We start from the raw sequence: 18,446 nt of genomic DNA, 5'->3' as shown, positions 1-18,446 counted from the left end.
TCAAAGTGCCCGAACTGCGGCAAGGTGGCTGCACCCATCTCCAGCACCGTGTGGAGGCTCATCATCCTCAGCGGGCATGAGTGTGGCCTGCGCCTTCCCCAGCACAGCCCCTCACTGCCTAGCTCTCCATCCTCCCTCTTGTACATGTGGGATGCACACACAGGAGAGGGATGGAGTACCTCTCCTATGAGAGAATTTGGATTGTTCAGTCTGGAAAAGAGAAGCCTTTGGGGTGACCTTATTGTGGCCTTTGAATACCTGAAGAGAATTTATAGAAAAGATAGGGCAAGACTATTGATAAGAGCATGTAGTGATAAAACAAGGGTGAATGGTTTCAAATTCAAGGAGTGTAGACTTAGATTAGATATGGGAGGAAAAATCTTTACCATGAGGGTGGTGAGGCAGTGGAATACGTGTCCCAAGGGAATTGTGGAGGCCCCATCCCTGGCGTGGTCCGGCCAGGCTGGATGGAGCTCTGAGCAATCTGCCCGAGCGAAAGGTGCCACTGCCCATGGCAGGAGGCTTGGAATTAGATTATATTTAAGGTCCTTTCCAACCGAAACCATTCCATGAATCTCTGATTCATGTCATGAGCGCTGCTGCTCTATCTGAAACGCTGCTCGCCCACCTTCTCAAGTATTTTTCGCTCTTTTCCCTCTGTGCTTGACGCCATGCGGGCAGGGTGAGGTCTCATGCGCCAAATCGCACACAGCCCTGTCTCTGAGCGGCCGCCTTGCCCAGGCCCCGCACGGCCCCGCCGGGCTCAGGGCTGCAGCCGGGCGCGGAGCGAGCGCCGAACAATGCGCCGCTCGCAGCGGGGCCTTGTGGGAAGGGGAGGCGGCCTGCGCGGGGCCGGGGAGCGGGAGGCCGGGCCGGGCCGGGGGTGGGCGGAACGCGGGGAGAGCGGCGAGGGAAAGCGAGGCCGGCGGGGATCGCCGCTCCCAGCGCAGCAGCCGGTGAGCGCTGCAGAGGAAGCCGCGCTCTGAGCCCGACCCCGCGGCGGCCGCTCTCCCTTCGCTCCCGGCCTCCCCCCGCCCTCGGAGCGATGTCCCGGCGGAGCGGGCAGTGAGGCGGCGGCCGCCGAGGGACGCCCTGAGCGGGGAGAGGCGGGGGCACGGCGGGAAGCGCTCCGTCCCTCCCTTCCAGCTCTCTCCCCTCCCTCTTTCCCGCGCCGGGCGGAGCAGCGGCCGTTTTCCCTCGCCCTTCATGCCCGGGCGGCGGCCACCGGTGGCGCTGCCCTCCGCTCCCGCCTCGCCGCCCCCGCCCTTCCCGGGCTCGCCGCCGCGCTAGGCCCGCCGGGCGGCCCCGCGCAGTGCCCTCCGCGGGCCCGGCACTAGGCGGGCCGGAGGATGAGCCAGCAGCCGGCGGGGAAGATGTCGGCGGCTACCCTGGCGGCCGAAGCGCTGGAGCCGGCGGCGGGGATGCTCGAGGGCCGGCAGAGGAAGCTGGAGTCCATGATCCGCGACCCGCGCTCCCCGGTCAACGTGGAGAGCCTGCTGGTGAGGGGCGGCCGCGCCCGGGGGGAGCGCTCGGCGGGGGAACAAAGGGAGCGCTGCCCTCGCCTCAGGCGGGCGGGAGGGAACGGAAAGGAAGGAAAGGGCTCCCGCGTCCTGAAAGTGCTTTCCTGGGGGAGGACGAAGGGTCGTCCCCACGCCCCCGGCCGGGCCACCGGCAGCGGGGAGGTGGCGGGAGCGGCCCTCGCCCCCGGGACTGCTGAGCGAGGGGACGCGCACGGCGCTGCGAGCGGCGGGCCAGCGCTCCCCGATTAGCTGCATCTTATTTGGGGGAAAGTGAGAAGCGTCCCTGGCGAGATCTGATCCACGGAGAGGAAAGCGCCTTGTTTTCTCTCCTAGCGTCGTTCGCACCGTTCGCTTTCGCGCCTCGTAATCACAGCGTGTCCGTGCCCTAAGTACCTGCCTTTGTGTGCGCTGCCGGGCACCCATCGCTCACCCCCTGTGAAACGTCCCCTGGTGAAGCTGAGGTTGCTGTGTGATGTGGAAATAATTCAGGAAAAGGGGACCCGCCTAAGGGAGACATGTAACTGGGGGGTCCAGTAGGATCACATTTATTTTTCATTGTGGCAAATTGATTCGTTTGTATCCTGTTTTTTCAAATAGCATTTTTCCGTGTGAGTGTATGAAATATAATTTACTTTAGTGAGAAATCTGTGCCCTTGGCAAAAAGTGTGAAAGGGGTTAGATTTCCCCATTTTAACCATCTGAACTCTAGAAAGGCAACCAGGAGACAGATTATTATCATTATTGTTATCACTGTTTTTATCATTATTATCATTATTAGTATTATAATTATTAGTATTTTAACTGAACTTCAGGGTCTTCAAATCTTTTATTTCTAGTCTGCCCCAAGATTTCCAGTGTATCCCAGTTATGAGGAGCCAGAAGCAGGGGAATAAATCCCAGTCCTTCCAAGAGCTGCTCAGGGCGCTTACACTGTGTCTTTTTTTGTGCTTTCAAATGACTCAGTTCTGTTTGGCCAAAAATACAGGAACTGACTGAACAGAATGTATGCCTGTGCTGTGTGGAGAATATAGGAATTTCCTATAACATCTGAAAAATGTTCTTCCCGAGGCTGTGGTGCTGTGTTACTCCTCTCATAGATGTTCAGAGGCATAATGACAGCCATAGTCAATGGAGGGGAGTGGGAAACAGTGCTGCATATCTGGCTGGATTCAGATAAGTTTTTGCCTAGACCAAAGCAAAGAGAGCTGCCTCTGGGCTTCGCTCCCAGCATTTTCACTTTGGTATTTTGCTAGGAAAACTTTGACCTGTGGCCAAAAAAGAACAGTTAAAAATAGTACAGTCGTTCTGAAAAATGCATCAGGTTAATACTTAACCCCAGTAGACTTTTTCACACTCTGCTTTTATATTCAACAGCATGATTCTTTTATTCTCTCACCTCCCATGCTTTGGACATAGACTGAATACACTAAAATATGTTTATGTTTCTGAAGAGAAATCCTAGCTACAAAATTGAGACTGGATTGCTGAGAACTTGATTTTTTTTTTTTTGCATGCTAGCAATGTAGATTGCTTCGTGTAATACATTGAGAAAGCTAACCATGGGAGAGTGTTAGCTGGATTGTAAATGCATTTTTTTTTACAGTAAGGTCATCACTGTTCTCTGTACTCTTGTCTGTAAGTATTGTTTAAAAAGCTTAGCAGCAAGTAAAATATAATGCTAACCAATCAAATTTCCTAGCTTGTGCAGTCTACCTATCTGTGTATGAAATAATGAACTATTTATTATTCTTATTTAGGAAATTTACCACAGATTTCCTAAATAAATTTTTTGAAAGTGCTTTCTTTTTGTCTCTATTGTTGCTTTATGCAATTTGACATTAATTTTGCATTGGTGTGCTGCTAAATAGTCTGAATATGAAAACATCATATTCATATTGAAAAAATTACTTGTTTACTAAACAGCTCACTTTCAGTGTAAATTATCAAAAGTGGAAATGTGTTTTCAGTTATAAGTAGAAATACAGCAACATGAACTGAGAGTCAGGGAAAACATCTTAAAAAGACTAGCTGGAATGCCACTATTCCATCCTCCAAAAATAACATAACCAAAACTAAAAATGTGGAATGGAATTCAAAATGGAATTCATTTCCTTACAGTGTAAAAAGTCATAAACAGCTGCTATTCTGTATTTTGTGTGCATGCTTTATTTTTGGGAAGCTGTAAAAAGCAAAAAAAGTAGCTGTTAATCTATAACACATGGTGTAAATTTGAAAGACGTGAGAAGCTGAGGTAATAAGCTGTCTTTCTCTAGATAGCAATTCCACTGTCATCAAGAGATGTTTTATTCAGTGGCTCTAAATGAAGAGACTTTCCTTGCGTACCTTCCTGACCACAGGATGGCTGACCACATCCATCTGTTTCTTCAGCAGGAGAATCTATGAAGCCAAATACATTGATGGATGATGTTCCTCCCATCCCCCTCCGGGGCTCAGGAGAGACTGTTAGATTTTCTAATGGGATTTTTGCTCTCTTGTGTGCCTTAACAATTGTTATTAATGCCTGTGTTGAGCATAACTATTTGTGTTTGATTAAAGCATATCTTCCTAAAAGACCTATGAATTCTTAATTCAGAGGCATTACAAGATGGAGAGCTCCCCATTTGCTTTGTTCTCACAGGCAGCTGTGAAGGCAAAATAAAACATCTCAGAAAACAGCCAAACAACTGAAATGTGTGGCACAGTTATTACCACACATTTTTTGCTAAATAAAAAAAAAACCAAAAACATGGAGGACTTTCTACTCATTAGGATAGATGAGCTGCACAGCCAGCACTTGGTGGGGTTCTTCTGGTTTTGGTTTGATAAAGAGATGAAAAGAGGAGTGCTAGAACTGTGTACTCGGTGCTGTGATAGGTGTCAGCAAAGACATCCACAAAGGGAAGTGGTTATTGCAGCCTCATTGAGGCATTGGCTGGGTGCTCCTTCTCTCATTGTATCTTCTTGAAAACCTGTTGCCTATGCTAATAAGATAAATAATTTTGATGTTGTCACAGCTTTTCTATGGTCTTACTCTTTTTGGGCAAGTAACAGTCGTTATGAAAACCTGTTTTCTGTATTACATTTAGATCATGCAGATTACTTCGTGAAGCTACAATATCTTTTCTGCCAGTTGTGTCATCCACTAATTTAATGAAGTGACATTTTTATGTGTACTGCATGTACACATGGATGATAGCACTTAAGGGCATTTGACCTTGGATGATCCATAAGAAACACTTCTATAAATACATTCCTACCAAATGATTCTGAGTTGACAGCTAAATTTAAGGAGAGCTTAACAGTGCTTGAATACATTTGTGCACTTAGGATTTTGCATATATGCACTATCTGCAGTGTGAACTGAGTTATTTTTGATAGCATTTAATACACATTATCTAGGGGTGCATTGGCAAGTGTTACCTGCTCTAAAACAAGAGCAGATAGGTCACTGTAGGCTGTGTAAAACTAATCCAGACCTCCGCTTCCTTGCCGTGTGTAATTGTATCACTTCAGCACATGCTGAACTCTTGAGTTGAGTGGTGGTGATGAGCAGCTCTGGTAAATCTTGCCATCCTCTTCCTGCAGTGCTTTGCCTGGGCTGAGCTGCTCGGGTGTAATTGTCCAGGGAAAGGCGCTGGTGTTTGCCCTTGGACTCACTCGTTCAGTGCAAGCCTCAAGATTTTAGTTTTAAGCTTGAAGTTTGGCATTACACTGGAGGTGTAAAATGTTGAGTATATTCTGCCTGCTCTGCTATGGTTGTGTCAGCTTTTGAAAGAAGGAGCTCTTAAAACTGTTAATTAGGCAGTGCAGCAGTGAAATTGTGAGCACAGTGCTGGGCTATGCTGGAATGCAAGCATGGTGGACTGAGAAATGGAGAGGTGATTAGCAGGAGAGTGCTCAAGTGTCTCAGAAATCACATGCCTTAGAACCCAAAAAACCAAAACCCAAACCCACAAACCAAAACTGAAGTAATTTGCCATTTATTTATTTTTTAAATAAAACTGACAGGTAAATTGTGTATTTACACTAGTTTGAACATGAATAGATGTTCATTTGCATCGATCGTTGCCATCAAGACCCTAGAATTTTCTTCTTAATGAAAAGTGGATTGGAGATACAGCTGTGACTCCCATGCTTTCAATAGGTGCATCTGTCCATAAAGATCTCATCAATTGAGTAGATGCCAGCCTTGTACCAAGAGTGCTAATTGAGCAGATCACTAGGCTGAGCTCTGTTAATTCAGGGTCTCCGGGTCATCCTGGCAGATACAAGGTATCCCTTATCCCTTTGCAGGATTTTAACCTTAGAAACTTTCTAAGTATTTCGTATTTAATATGAAAGTTGTTTCACTTTGCTGAATTTTTTGCCACATATAATTTTAAATCAGCAAGAACAATCTGTTGTGTTAATTTGAGCCAGCAAGTACAGGGAAGAGATGGAAATGTAACAGTTAGCAGGATCTGATCTAAAATTCACTGCCCACTAAGTAATTGGAAGGCCAGATGATTCTGTATTCTTGAAGAAATAACCTTTTCTTGTTTGTTGTATTTCCTGTGCTATTATTTCTCTCTTAGTTTCTAACTCTTTCTATAAATGTTCTATTTTTGATGTGTAATTTTACAGCATCTACTGCAGAGTTAAAAATTATGATCCTTAAGGAAACAGAACTGTCTTTTGTTAATTGTTCCCCTCTGATGGATTTATATATAGCAGTATAGTTAGCTAGAAAGAGATAGTTCTGGTTTTTGACAGTTTTACATGTTTTTATATTCTGTCTTATTCTACACTAGTATTGAAGTGTTTCGCTTCTGGTTTGAGTATGCAAAATGAACATTTTGCTCAGCTTCAGGCCTTTTTGCTGCCACATGAGATGCAGGCAGATTTTGTGTGTGTATTCACAATAGGCATGTTCACTCCCAGTATTTCATCTCTGTTTATCAGATTGCAGAGTGTGTCATTAGTATCCTTTAATTGTTCAATCTTTATAACAATTTAAGAGAAACGTAAATACACCTACACTATCAAGTTAGCAGAGTTTTGTTCTGTTTTATATGTGCTGGAATGAAAATTGAGGAACTGTTCGCTTTTCCAAATATTAGTAGTCTCAGTTTCAGTTGGAATGTGTGCAAATGCTCATTAGAACCTGGTTTTTAAAGTAGATTTTTCAGTTCTAACTAATGGCAGAGCAGTGCCAAAGCATTTGGCTCTTTGTCTAATAATGCAATCCATAACAAAAGCTGCCTAATTTAAAAAGAAAGAAAAGTGCTACCTCAGTAGCCAATCTCCACAGCAATCAGTTGATGATTTCTTGCCAGTGTTTGATCTACAAAATATGACTGGAATTGTATCAGTGTCACATAGGAGCTGACTTTGGATTTTAAAGATGAAAGTGATTTAAATTTGGTAGTAGAGTTTTACATAATGAAAGATATTAAAAAATTAAGTCTGTGTATTTTTGTAATTCATAAGCACGGGGGGTTTTAGGGGGAAGAATGCTATATTGTGTCCAAGATTTCTTCTAAACTGTTACACTGAAAAGCAGCAAATGTTTCTGGTAACAAATTTATTTTAAATACTTTTTCTTGGTACATCCCATTGGTTAAGAACAAGAATAAAGTGTTTATATTGGCAGACTTGGCTAGTAATAAACCTGTTTTAATGAGCTGTTGGCAATGTAAACACGTGGTTGAATGTAGTGCTCAGTTCCCCAGCCTTGCCTACGGTGTGTGGAGCTGCTGCAGCAGTGCAGTGTCCAAACAGCCCCGAGAGCCCCTCTGTGTCAGCTACCTGCGTCCTTCATTGGCAACATTGCATTCATTACCTGCTAACCGAGTTTTAATACCGTGTGCTTAAATCAGTGATTGGGCCCCTAATGTGCAGAGGGAGTGGAATATTTGGAAGATAGTGATTTTGTGAATTTTGTCAGATTTCACTTTGTTGCATAGTTTCAGTCTGTAACAGATGTTTTGTGTGGTATGGACTTAGCATTTTCTCCATGTTCATCTGCTGCTGTTCCAGCTATTGAGAGAGGGGCTTTTTTTGTCTGTGAAGTATAGAGTTTTGTTGTTGGTTAGACACAGATTTCATTGTCATGTGAAACATGCCTCCTGTTCAGTCTCTGCTTCATTTGTTGTAGGGTGGAGAAGGTGATAGACACGAGAAGAAAGACAATCTGGGTGCCACATACAGTGGGTTTTTTGATTATGCTTGTCTTCTTGTCTTCCATTAATTTTATTTTGTGTAGAATGGCTTACCTAAGTCAAATCTTTTGCAAAAAGTAACCTGTCACATAGTTTGTGTTTTCTGTGTACCCAGATGGAGACTAATGAGTTATGATGTTAGTGGTCAGCATTGTTGCTTTAATTCCGTAGTCTTTTTTTTTGTTGTTTTTGTTTTTGTTGGGTTTTTTTGGTTTTTAGGATAGTTTTGTTCAGATGGTACAGAAAAATAAAAAAAATGGTGTGCAGGAGGGTCTGAACACTAATCTACTGCTATCATTTTATGGCTTCAGACAAACCTTTCTTCATTTCCAGCTATATGAAATGGAGATGATGAAGCTTTATTTTTAAGATGTACTGGAGAATAATTTAATATTTAGAATAGACTTATGTGATTAAAAAATGATGATCACAAGTAAGCTATGCTCTAGTGTTTAATTCCAAACCTTGAGGATTCAGGTAATCAAGTGATTCTCTATTGCCTTTTGACTGTTCTAAATCATGGGTACTGATTTTATTAGTCTGTATTTAAAGTACAGAATTACAGAATCCTGCATAAAGCAAGATAAAGTTTGGGTGACTCATCCAAACACAAGAATTTTCTTCAGGAGGAAATGAAGAGGAGGTCGCATACAGGCATGAGTAGGCTTGAGCAACTATGAAAAAAGAAAAGTTAAGCTTTAGCAAATACTCTTACTTTTTTAAAATCTCAATACACATAATATTGGCTGTTACTGTCACCAAATAAATAAATAACTGGAAGAAAAAATGCCTCCACACTTTCTTGGAAATACTATTTAAAGTTTAACTAAAATCTTGATTGCTATTTAAAGACTGTAGCACTTCATTGTTCTTTGTCCATGTCACTGCTGTTAATGTAGACGTCCAAAGTTTATAGCTTAATTGTTGATTAAATATCAAACATAGTTCTCTTAAGCGCACAGATTTACCCTTGTATGGAATATATAGAGAGAAGACTCTTCAGGTGTTCTTTGGGAATTCTTTTTACTGAATGAGCTCTAAATTTGGAAGTCTGCTTGTGTTTGTTGCTGATGTACGACTTGATTGACCCTCTTTATTTTTCTTTTGACATGAAGAGTGCTGCATTGATAAATTCTCAGTATTGTGTATGTGCATACTTTCAAAGAGATTATGCTCTAGAAACACTAATAGCACGGGTTTTGGTTGAGGGGTATACAAACATCTGGCTTGCCTATGCTATGAAAATATTCTGTTTCATACAGAAAATAGTTTTAAACTGGTTTTCCTTGTGGTTTCTGAAACTGGTTTATTCTAGTCTCTGTTTTCAGTTTAGTGCTGATTATGTTAAGTGCAAGATTAGGGAGAAAAGCCTTGTCATTTGTTTCATGTTTAGGACACAGATTTTTGTTTGTAAATTACTTTTAGCACCATCTGCTATTAGGGAAGGCTATATTATGATGGGCTTCTAGAATGTGGAGCTAAAGTCATTGGAAACAAGCTACAGTAAATAGATAAAAGATCTTATGGGGTTGCTTAATATTGGTTGCACCCCTTCTTGCACAATTTTTTAACTATGCTTTACTTCTGAATTAGGGTTTTTTTGTGGAATTTTAGACTTTTGTGATAAAATAACCATGAAGTTTTTCAATTTAGGAATAGAATTATTCCTTCCAATAGTTTAGGAAAATGGAGAAGAGCAGGAAATAATACCATGTTGGAAACTTTTGGTTTAGTGAGTAGTGAAAACCTTTCCAATGCCAGGGGTATGCATGCACGATCACGGGACCTCATCCTTCCACAGTAAAAACTTAGACATTAAGCCATAGTTTTTATTTCTTGGCCTGTTCAATTATATGACCTCTTTAGGTGTATAAACTTGGACCATAAAATTCCCCCTCCCCTTTTATTGTATGTTCTTTTATATGCAAAGTGACTGAGAGCAACTACTTGAATTACTCATCTGGCAAGGAGGTACTGACAGTTTATTATTGTGTAGTGGCTGCTGCTATTCATTAATGACATTATTATTAACGTTATCCTATGTTAATTGGTTTTCTCTGTTAGCACAAAATAATAATTCTGATAAACTTAAGACTTGCATCCATGCTGGTGTTACAAGGACCTGAACTGAGCTATAGATCTGATAGGGAAATCTGAAAATAACTGCACTTTAAAAAAAAATCCTATTACTAAATTGTTAAGTTTTGTAAAGCTATTTTTAAAAATTGCCTTTAAATTAATTTTTCAGTATTAGTTTAATTATATGGAATGTGCTTCTTTCTTATTGTATTTTTAAGTTATTTTCCTTATTCCCCACTCATCATCTTCCTAGAACTGAAGGATTTCTCTTGACTCTGCAAATGTGGCATTATTACCAGTGAGGGTGGGAAACAGCAGAACTCCGTTGTTAGAATTCTACTGGTAAAACCTGAATGTAAGGGCAAACAAGGCAGCCTGAACATTGTTTTGTATGCATGTGGTGTTCTGTGTCAGGAGTAGTTTAAGCTTGTATTAAAAGGTAAATAATAAATACACTAATAGAAACTACATCTCCTGAAAAAATATTATGTTGGTAATTCCTTTTAATCATAGACATCTAGCTAGTTCTCTGGTTTAGGAATTATTTCTCCTAGGATTATGAAGAAAACCTCTAAATATGGACACTATGATGAAGAATGGTTCATGTGCGTAGAAGCCTGGAACAGTAGCACCATGAGGTGTGAATCATTTCATCTATTTTAATGGTTGACTGCCTCTGAAGAAAGGCAATTTAGGTGTCAAAATAAACTATTTCAGTTCTCTCATTTTTTTAGGAGAAATACCAGTATTTGTTCCCACATGTGCCTTGCAGTGTTTCTCAAGTAGCAGAAGTCCCAAATGTCCCCTCTTTACCTGTGAAAACATCTTTGGCAAATTTTGACAGATAGGAAGTGGAAAATGTAACTTTAAAAATTTTGTAAAGTATGACATTCATTATTTAAAAAGCTCCTGGATTTATTTTGTGTGACTCCACTGCAGGACTTCACTGAATCAGAAAATCAGAGACAGCATTGCGCCCAACTGCAGGGCTTATAGAATGGACTGTTCTGCTTGTGCCATATTGCTGAAAGAATGTATGGTATAGGTTGGGTAATAGTACATATGGTGATATGGTATTCATGTTTTGAAATCACACTGTCTAAATTTATGAGGGAAGATGTGCAGTGTGTCTTATAGACAGATGGGAATTTTAAAAATTGCAGTATACTTGCAATACACATGATTTTTTTGTTAAATCAAAACCAAGTAAGTGTACAGTGAAGTTATTTATATTTATCAGTGTGTTGCATCAAATGTATGCTGAATACCACAGGGGAGAGGAATGGCTGTTTTGACTGTTTGGACTATGCAGGAAACATGACTGAAGAAAAGTCACATTTTATTCCAAGATAGAACATTTTAGTTCTACTTTTATTTTAAGCTTATTTTCTAGGGTTTATCAGAAGAGGCTGACGTGTAATTGGACTCCTTTCTTGGCACACAGGAACTTTTCTTGTGTTTATACACAGACTAAATTTCTGAATTGTGGAATTTTTTTATTGGTTTTACTGCCATTATGCCTTGATTTTTTTTTTCTCTTGTGTGAAATCGTACCACTGTTGAGTCAGTTGTCCTCTAAAATGGAAGTGGAAGAGAAACAAAAGGGCTTGAAGCTGTAATGTCATAGGGTCACTGATGCTGAAAGCACATATGGATTGTGAGAGAAGCACAACATTTTTATATTTTTTTGTGTTTGCATGTAAAAAAGTAATGAAAAAGTAATTATTGTGGTAAAGTATCGCTGTCAACTGTAAGTTTGTATCTAAAGACAGTAACTGGCATTGTGTCAGGGTTCTCTCCTGTAGCTGGTGTGGTACTGTGCCCTGTCCCTAGTGGGAAGTTCCTGGCCCAAGGTTGTCCAAAAGCATCTTTATGGTTAGAGCGAGAGGACTGGAGGCCTCACAGAGAGGTTCAGATGCTGCTGTTGTTTCACAGAAGGATTCATAGAATACCTTTTCAACTCAGAATATTCTGTGTATCCTTCTGTGTATCTGTGATTTAAGTCAAAACCAGCAGAATAATCAGCAATTTAGGCTTAAAATGAACCTTGCCAGTGCTCAGAGTGAATGATGGTTTCCAAGGCTACATCCGTAGCAGCAAGTGAAACAAGAGCAGCACCAATTATCTCATGGTATTCCTGAGTTATTTCTGAAAGTGCTGGTCTTTGAGTAAATGAGCATATCCCTGTATTCAATAATCAAATTTTTGTATGCCTGAACTCCCTTTGACAGTAAGGTGTATGTAGCTAGTTGTATGCACAATTTCCATGTAGGGTAATAGGGAATGACAAGAAACTAAAATACAGTAATTTCACGATTATAAGCTGCACCAATTTGACTAGAATTTTGGTCCAAACCCAAAGTGCGGCTTATAATCAGGTGTGGCTTATATATGGACAAAGAATGAAAAGTTACTGTTTTAGTTTGGAGGACAGGTGTCTGCTGAGAAAGGCAGGAGCTTCTCTTTGAAATGGAGAATGTAAACCTCCCTCCCTCCAAATTATTATAATTTTGAAATCAAGGGGCTTTCAGGCAAAAATATGGGAATTAGGAATAACAGTTCTTTTCTAGGGAAATTAAAATAGAAATACAGCACTACAAAGAAACAAACTCCAAGCCCTGACAAAGTCAGAGTACAACCTGACATCCCATCAGGCAGGGTGTTGGCAGCAGTCCCATTCCATGGTGGCTGCATCCTCCTGCAGTGACAGATGTGGCTCAGTTGGAGCAGTGCTCCTGCAGAAGGTGCAGTTTCCCTCTGGAGGTCCAGTGGTGATGTGGAGAAATCGGTTTTCCTCTGGAGTGCAGTGGAGAAAGGGGATCCCTTAGTGTCCCAAAACCTCTGTTTTTATCTTAGTAAGAAATGTTGGGCTCTTCCCCCTGGCTGGAGCAACTTCCAATGGGATGCAGTAATTTTATCAGTCACACAGTGGGACTCAATGGGCCATTAGCAGAAAATGACTGGCTGGAGGAAGGATGGGTTGTGAAAAGATAAAGAACAATGCCCTGCCTGGTTTCAATGGATGGCCCATTAGCAGAACATCTCCCGTGGAGATAAGGTTCACTGCCCCCACCCTCAACAGATGGTGATAGAATAGATACCTTTTATCACACTCTGTATTGTAACGTGCGGCTTATAATCAGGTGCAGCTTATATATGGACAAAGAATGAAAAGTTGCTGACACCCGGAAGTGCGGCTTATACTCAGTGTGGCTTATAATTGTGAAATTACTGTAATTTAGGAACCTAATTTTGTCTAGAATGGCCTGAAACACCAGGGTCATGCTCTTACCTACTCAATGTGCAGTAAAGCTGTTAAGCTGGTTTTTGTTGGTGCAAGGGTTTTATATGCCCAGATTTAAATTCTGCTTTAGTAGAGAGTTACTAGTGATTCTACTTGCTTTTGGGTGGTGCCATGCTGTTGTGACTGTCCTGTTTCTGGTTAGGTGGTAGTTGTGTGCTGTCCACATGTGTATATTCATATAGGATGTGTGCAGAACTACTCTTACAAGACACCTGTGTAAATTTTTTTTCTTCCCCACAATCTTTAACCAAGTGCATACATTTCTGGCCTTAATGGTCTTGGTGCATGAGTTTTTTATTCAAATGTAAAAAATGTAATTCCTTGAGGAAGCAGCTGATGCAGATGTCTCTTGTGGGGATTAATCTGCTCAGGTCTTAGGCAAATATTTTATTGCCTTTCTGCATACGAATCACTTGTCAAAGCTGAAGGAAAATTTAGGAAACATTAGGAACCATTGAGTCTGTGGGAAAACTGTTATCCACTTATAAAACCATGAGGAATTTGAAATATATTTACTATTTTGCTTTGCTTTCTCAAGTAATTGAGGATATTCACTTAGCCCTGAATTTCTTACCTTATTTTTATTTAACAGTTGTGGTTTTTTTTAAATTCTTTGTATTCCAAAGATATATTTGCTCAGAAAAAGGAAAGTGATTATGGTGGAATAAACACAAGCTAAGTAAACTGAAAAATATTCTATTTTAAAATTTCTTTTTTGCTACCATAATGTCAACTGATATTTTTAATATCAGTTTGTAAACAAATTCTGTTAGAGTTTTACTTGGAGGCAGTCCTGTATATCTTCTGTTAAATGCCAAGGTGAAAAGGCAGGATTTCATTACCTTCATATGAAGATAATACCACTGCCTTGCAGTGCTATTATCAATTGGAAAGAATATTTTATATTTGTTTCAAGTTTTACAGGGCCCAGGATCCTTTGCTTGTAATAACTTTACCTTGAAAAGGCTGTGGAATAGTCCTACGATTCTGAAGATACTAGGTACTTCATTGTCAGAGACCAAACTTCCTGAGGATGTGGGTTCCTTTGTGAAGATCTCTTATCTGCCATAGACAAAGATGTTTGATGTTAGGTGCTCTCTCTGTTTCTGAATTGCTTCTAGAAACAGAAAGAGACAAGATTTTGCAGACATGAACTTAGTAAATAGGTAAGTACCATGCTTGGGTCAGATAACTCTGGTCTGTAATGTACATGTAAATGTAGCAATAATTAAGACAAACTTAAATGCTCTTAGGTAATATATAATGCTCTGAAGGAAGATATAACAGAGAGGGTGACCCTTTTATTTTGGGAAAGGTGGGCACAGCAGAGGACAGATATGTTCTCAGATATATGTACAATAATTATTATTAATGGCAACAACTTAACTTTTCTGCCTTAGGACTAACACATTTAGGAGAGGAACAGACATTTTATTCTTCTGGTGGCCTTGATAATTAGAATAAGGTTTTCTGGATTATTCTTTAATAGTCTAGATTTGGATTTTTTTTTTTAAAGGTATATATATTTTTGTATTTACTTATGGGCTTCCATTGTTAAGGGTAGTACCAATCAAATTTTTATGTATTTAACAAAAACACATTTGTCTTGGAAAAATTTGTAAATGAACCAATAAAACTGTATAGTGTTAGATGAAGATACCAAGCAGCTTTTAATACTAGAAAAAGAAATGCTCAGAAATCTGAAGAACAGAAATTTTTTCAGTCTGAGAAACTAAGCTTCAGTGATCTCAGAAACTTTTTAGCTTGTCTTTTTCCTTTAGTACTTATATGAATCAATTTAAAAACAAATGGCTAATACAAACAGTTTCACTATCAGTTAAAGCTTCACCTACTTCCCTGAGGCACCACCTTGGTGGTGACACAATATTTGTGCTGGTGTGTTGTGAATTGTCTTGAGTACCTAACCTGGATTAAAACTAGCCTGAGTCATTTTTCTCAGCTAATCCTGGCAGATTTGCAGAACGATCGCCAACCATAATAAGTTTAACAAGGACAAGTGCTGGATTCTGTACCTGGGATGGGGCAACCCCAGTTGTGTGTGCAGACTGGGGAACGAGAGGCTGCAGAGCAGTGCCATGGAAAGGGACCTGGGGGTCCTGGCTGATGGCAAGATGAACATGAGCCAGCAGTGCCCTGGCAGCCAGGAGGGCCAGCCCTGCCCTGGGGACATCAGGGACAGCATCACAGCCAGGCAAGGGAGGGATTGTCCTGCTCTGCTCTGCTCTGGGGCAGCCTCACCTCCAGTGCTGGGGCAGTTTTGGGTGTCACAGTGTAAGAAAGGCTTTAAACTATTGCAGTGTCCAAGGAGGGCAGCAAAGATGGTGCAGGGCCCTGAGGGGAAGCCGTGGGAGGAGGGGCTGAGGGCACTGGGTCTGTTCAGTCTGGAGGAGACTGAGGGGAGACCTCAGTGCAGTTACAGCTTCATTGAGAGGGGAAGAGGAAGGACAGGCACTGATCTTTTCACTCTCAAAGCCAGTGAAAGGACTTGAGGAAACAGCATGAAGCTGAGTCAGGGGAGGTTTAGGTTGGATGTTGGGAAGAAGTTTTTCACCCAGAGGGTGGTCAGACACTGGAACAGGCTCCCCAAGGAAGTGGTCACAGCACCAGCCTGATAGAGCTCAAGAAGCTTTTGAACAATCCTCTCAGGCACATGGTGGGTTTCTTGGAGTGTCCTGTGCAAGGCCTGAAGTTGGACTCAGTGATCCTTGTGGTTCCCTTCCAACTCAGCAAATTCTATGATTCTATGAACTATCACAGTAACATAAAAACCAAAAAACTCCCAACAACCTGCAATCCTGAACCTCTCTAAAGCAAACTAAAAAAAACCCACAGCATATCTCCTTTCTTCAAAGAGCTAGGTTCCAAGTGGATGGTCTGTTTATTGATTAAAATATGCAGTGTAATTTTTCTGAATGCAGGCCATCATCTGCATGTCCTGCCACAGTGTTGGTAATGAAATTTTAAGAGAGCGTGGGGTCAAGAAAAAAATTTTGTGTACTGCTCTGCAAATACTGTAACTTCTTTTGGATTGTAGAGAACTTCAGATCAGCTAGAATATGCTAATATAAACTTAGGAGAAAAGAGGATTAGAATAAAAGAATGAAATAAATCCTGCTATCACATTCAGTGATAATATCACATTTTCTTAGTAATCTGCTTACAGATAAAATTGTAGAAACTACAGAGGTTTTCTTTTCTGAAAACTAGTAAAAAGTCAATTCTGGTTAGTACTTGCCTGTGTTTGAATTTAGGTAATTTAAATGGATTTTCTGTGCTTTAATCTATTGCTTTAATTTGTTATTTTAGGGAAAAGCAGGAATCTGCGAGTAAACATGCTTGTTTTAAAGATAAATACTGGCTCATATTTTCTGCAAATAGTGGAATCCGTGAGCATAAGAAATGCCAAAATTACTAATTTCAGATGTTAGCTGCCAGTGATTAGCTAAAAGTTGTTCTTAGTGCCATGTTGTTATTGTTCCATCTCCAATATGTAGGTTCTGTTACACTGGCACAAAGACTGATACCCCTGCAGCCTACTTTGATAACTGTCTGAATTAAATTATATAAATAATAATTTGACCTTACATTTCAGCAGTTTTCCGATTTTATACTCTTACATCAGGGCAACATCATCATCTACATCAGTCGTGTTGTCATTGAGACAATGTTGTTTAAAGAAAAAAGGTTTTACTTCTAGGTTTGATGGAGAGGTGCATATATTTATAATAGACAAAATTATCCTGAAGGTTCCACAGAAAATAAATATTTAATTTTACAGTTGGTAAAAGAAATATTTTTAATGATGGATACTATTTAAAAATTAAGGAAATAGCTGATTATTGATGTATCATTTTCAGTACTGGTTACAGAATTCTTTCAGAATTACAGAACAGTTTGACTTATAAGGAACTTTTAAAATCATGTAGTTCCAATCCCCCTGCCATGGGCAGGGGCATTGTCCACTAAACCAGATTGATCAAAGTGCCATCCAAACTGACCTGTGACTTTTCCAGAGACAGGATATCCACAACATCTCTGGACAATCAGTGTCTCAACATCCTCACTGTAAAGAATTTCTCCTTATGTCCATTATAAATCTACCCTCTCTGAATTTAAAAATGTTACCCCTTGTCCTGTCACTACAGGCACTGCTAAAGGGTCTCTTATTCTTTCCAATTAGCCCCCTTAAAGTATGAAAACTTCGCAGTAAGGTCTCCCTGAAGCCTCTTCTCTGGACTGAACTCCAGTTCTCTGTCTTTCCCCATGGGAGAAGTGATCCAGCCCTCTGATCATCTTGGTGCCCTTCCTCTGGACTTGCTCCAACAGCTCCATGTCCTTCTTGTGCTGGGACCCCAGGGCTGGATGCAGCACTGCAGGTGGGGTCTCAGCAGAGCAGAGGGGCAGAATCCCCTCCCTCACCTGCTCCCCACAATCTTTAGATGTCCAGGACACATTTGGCTTTCTGGGCTGAAATGGCATGTGGCTGGATCACGTCCAGCCTCTCATTCACCAGCACCCCAAAGTTCTTCTGCTCTCAATTCCTTCATCCCCTAGACTGTCTGGATTGTCCCAGCCCATGTCCTTGACTTGGCACTTGGCCTTGAACTTCATAAGGTTCACGTGGTAAAGCAGGCCAACAGTTTACTGCAGTAACTGGAATTGGTATTCCTGATTTTTTTCTTAAAAATGTTAGAAAACTATGTCATATACAATTTATGGAGAGAATGGCCACTTGCGGTGTCACCACAGTCAGTTTTACATTCGTTTCCGATTTGTAGCCTGATATTAAGCAATTCAGAACTCTGTTTTGGTAACAAAACAGATTGAGGGTTGTAAAAAATATTTTTTTACCATTTGAATGCAGGAACCATGACAGGATGAACTTCTGTAGATACTGGATCTCCAGGTCAGACAAACTAAAGGCAATTTTCTTTTCAGAGAAGTGGGGGCCCCAGGGAATAGCACTGGACAGTTATTTTCATACAATTTCCTTTTTTTGACAACACTGATGTCAAAAATCAAATACTGCTGATCAAAAATCTGTATTGTTATCCTTGTTCAGATGTCAAAACACGACTGTATCATCCCTTCACAAAAAAAAGTATGCAAATTTCTTTGTCATAGTGGGAAACTTATTTGACCATTTGAATTCTTTCCCTCTAGATAAACAGAATAGATAACCAGACATGGATTTTAAATTTACTTAACAAAGTAATTATTACTTAACAAATCATGAAAATTAAATGGATCCTAGAGAGATAGATTCCTAGAAGTCTTTTGAAAGACACTTTGGGGCAGGGAGAGTGTTTCTCAGAAATATTA

General features: G+C 40.7%; 1 protein-coding gene across 4 annotated transcripts in view; it reads left to right on the top strand.

The window, feature by feature from the left end:
* The first annotated feature begins 1,307 nt into the window (after positions 1-1,307).
* Positions 1,308-18,446, top strand: part of ROCK2 (Rho associated coiled-coil containing protein kinase 2) — a 96,819-nt gene continuing 79,680 nt past the window's right edge. For all 4 annotated transcript variants that reach the window (XM_033056230.2, XM_033056228.2, XM_033056229.2 and 1 more), the window contains exon 1: positions 1,308-1,499. In XM_033056230.2, the coding sequence (XP_032912121.1) occupies positions 1,350-1,499 (150 nt within the window). In that variant the 5' untranslated portion in view covers positions 1,308-1,349. The remainder of the gene's footprint in view (positions 1,500-18,446) is intronic.

The sequence above is a fragment of the Catharus ustulatus genome, chromosome 3, assembly GCF_009819885.2.
Source record: "Catharus ustulatus isolate bCatUst1 chromosome 3, bCatUst1.pri.v2, whole genome shotgun sequence".
In the NCBI taxonomy this organism is placed as follows: domain Eukaryota; kingdom Metazoa; phylum Chordata; class Aves; order Passeriformes; family Turdidae; genus Catharus; species Catharus ustulatus.
Note: the sequence above shows the minus strand (reverse complement) of the source record. Positions and strands in the feature narration are given on the sequence as shown.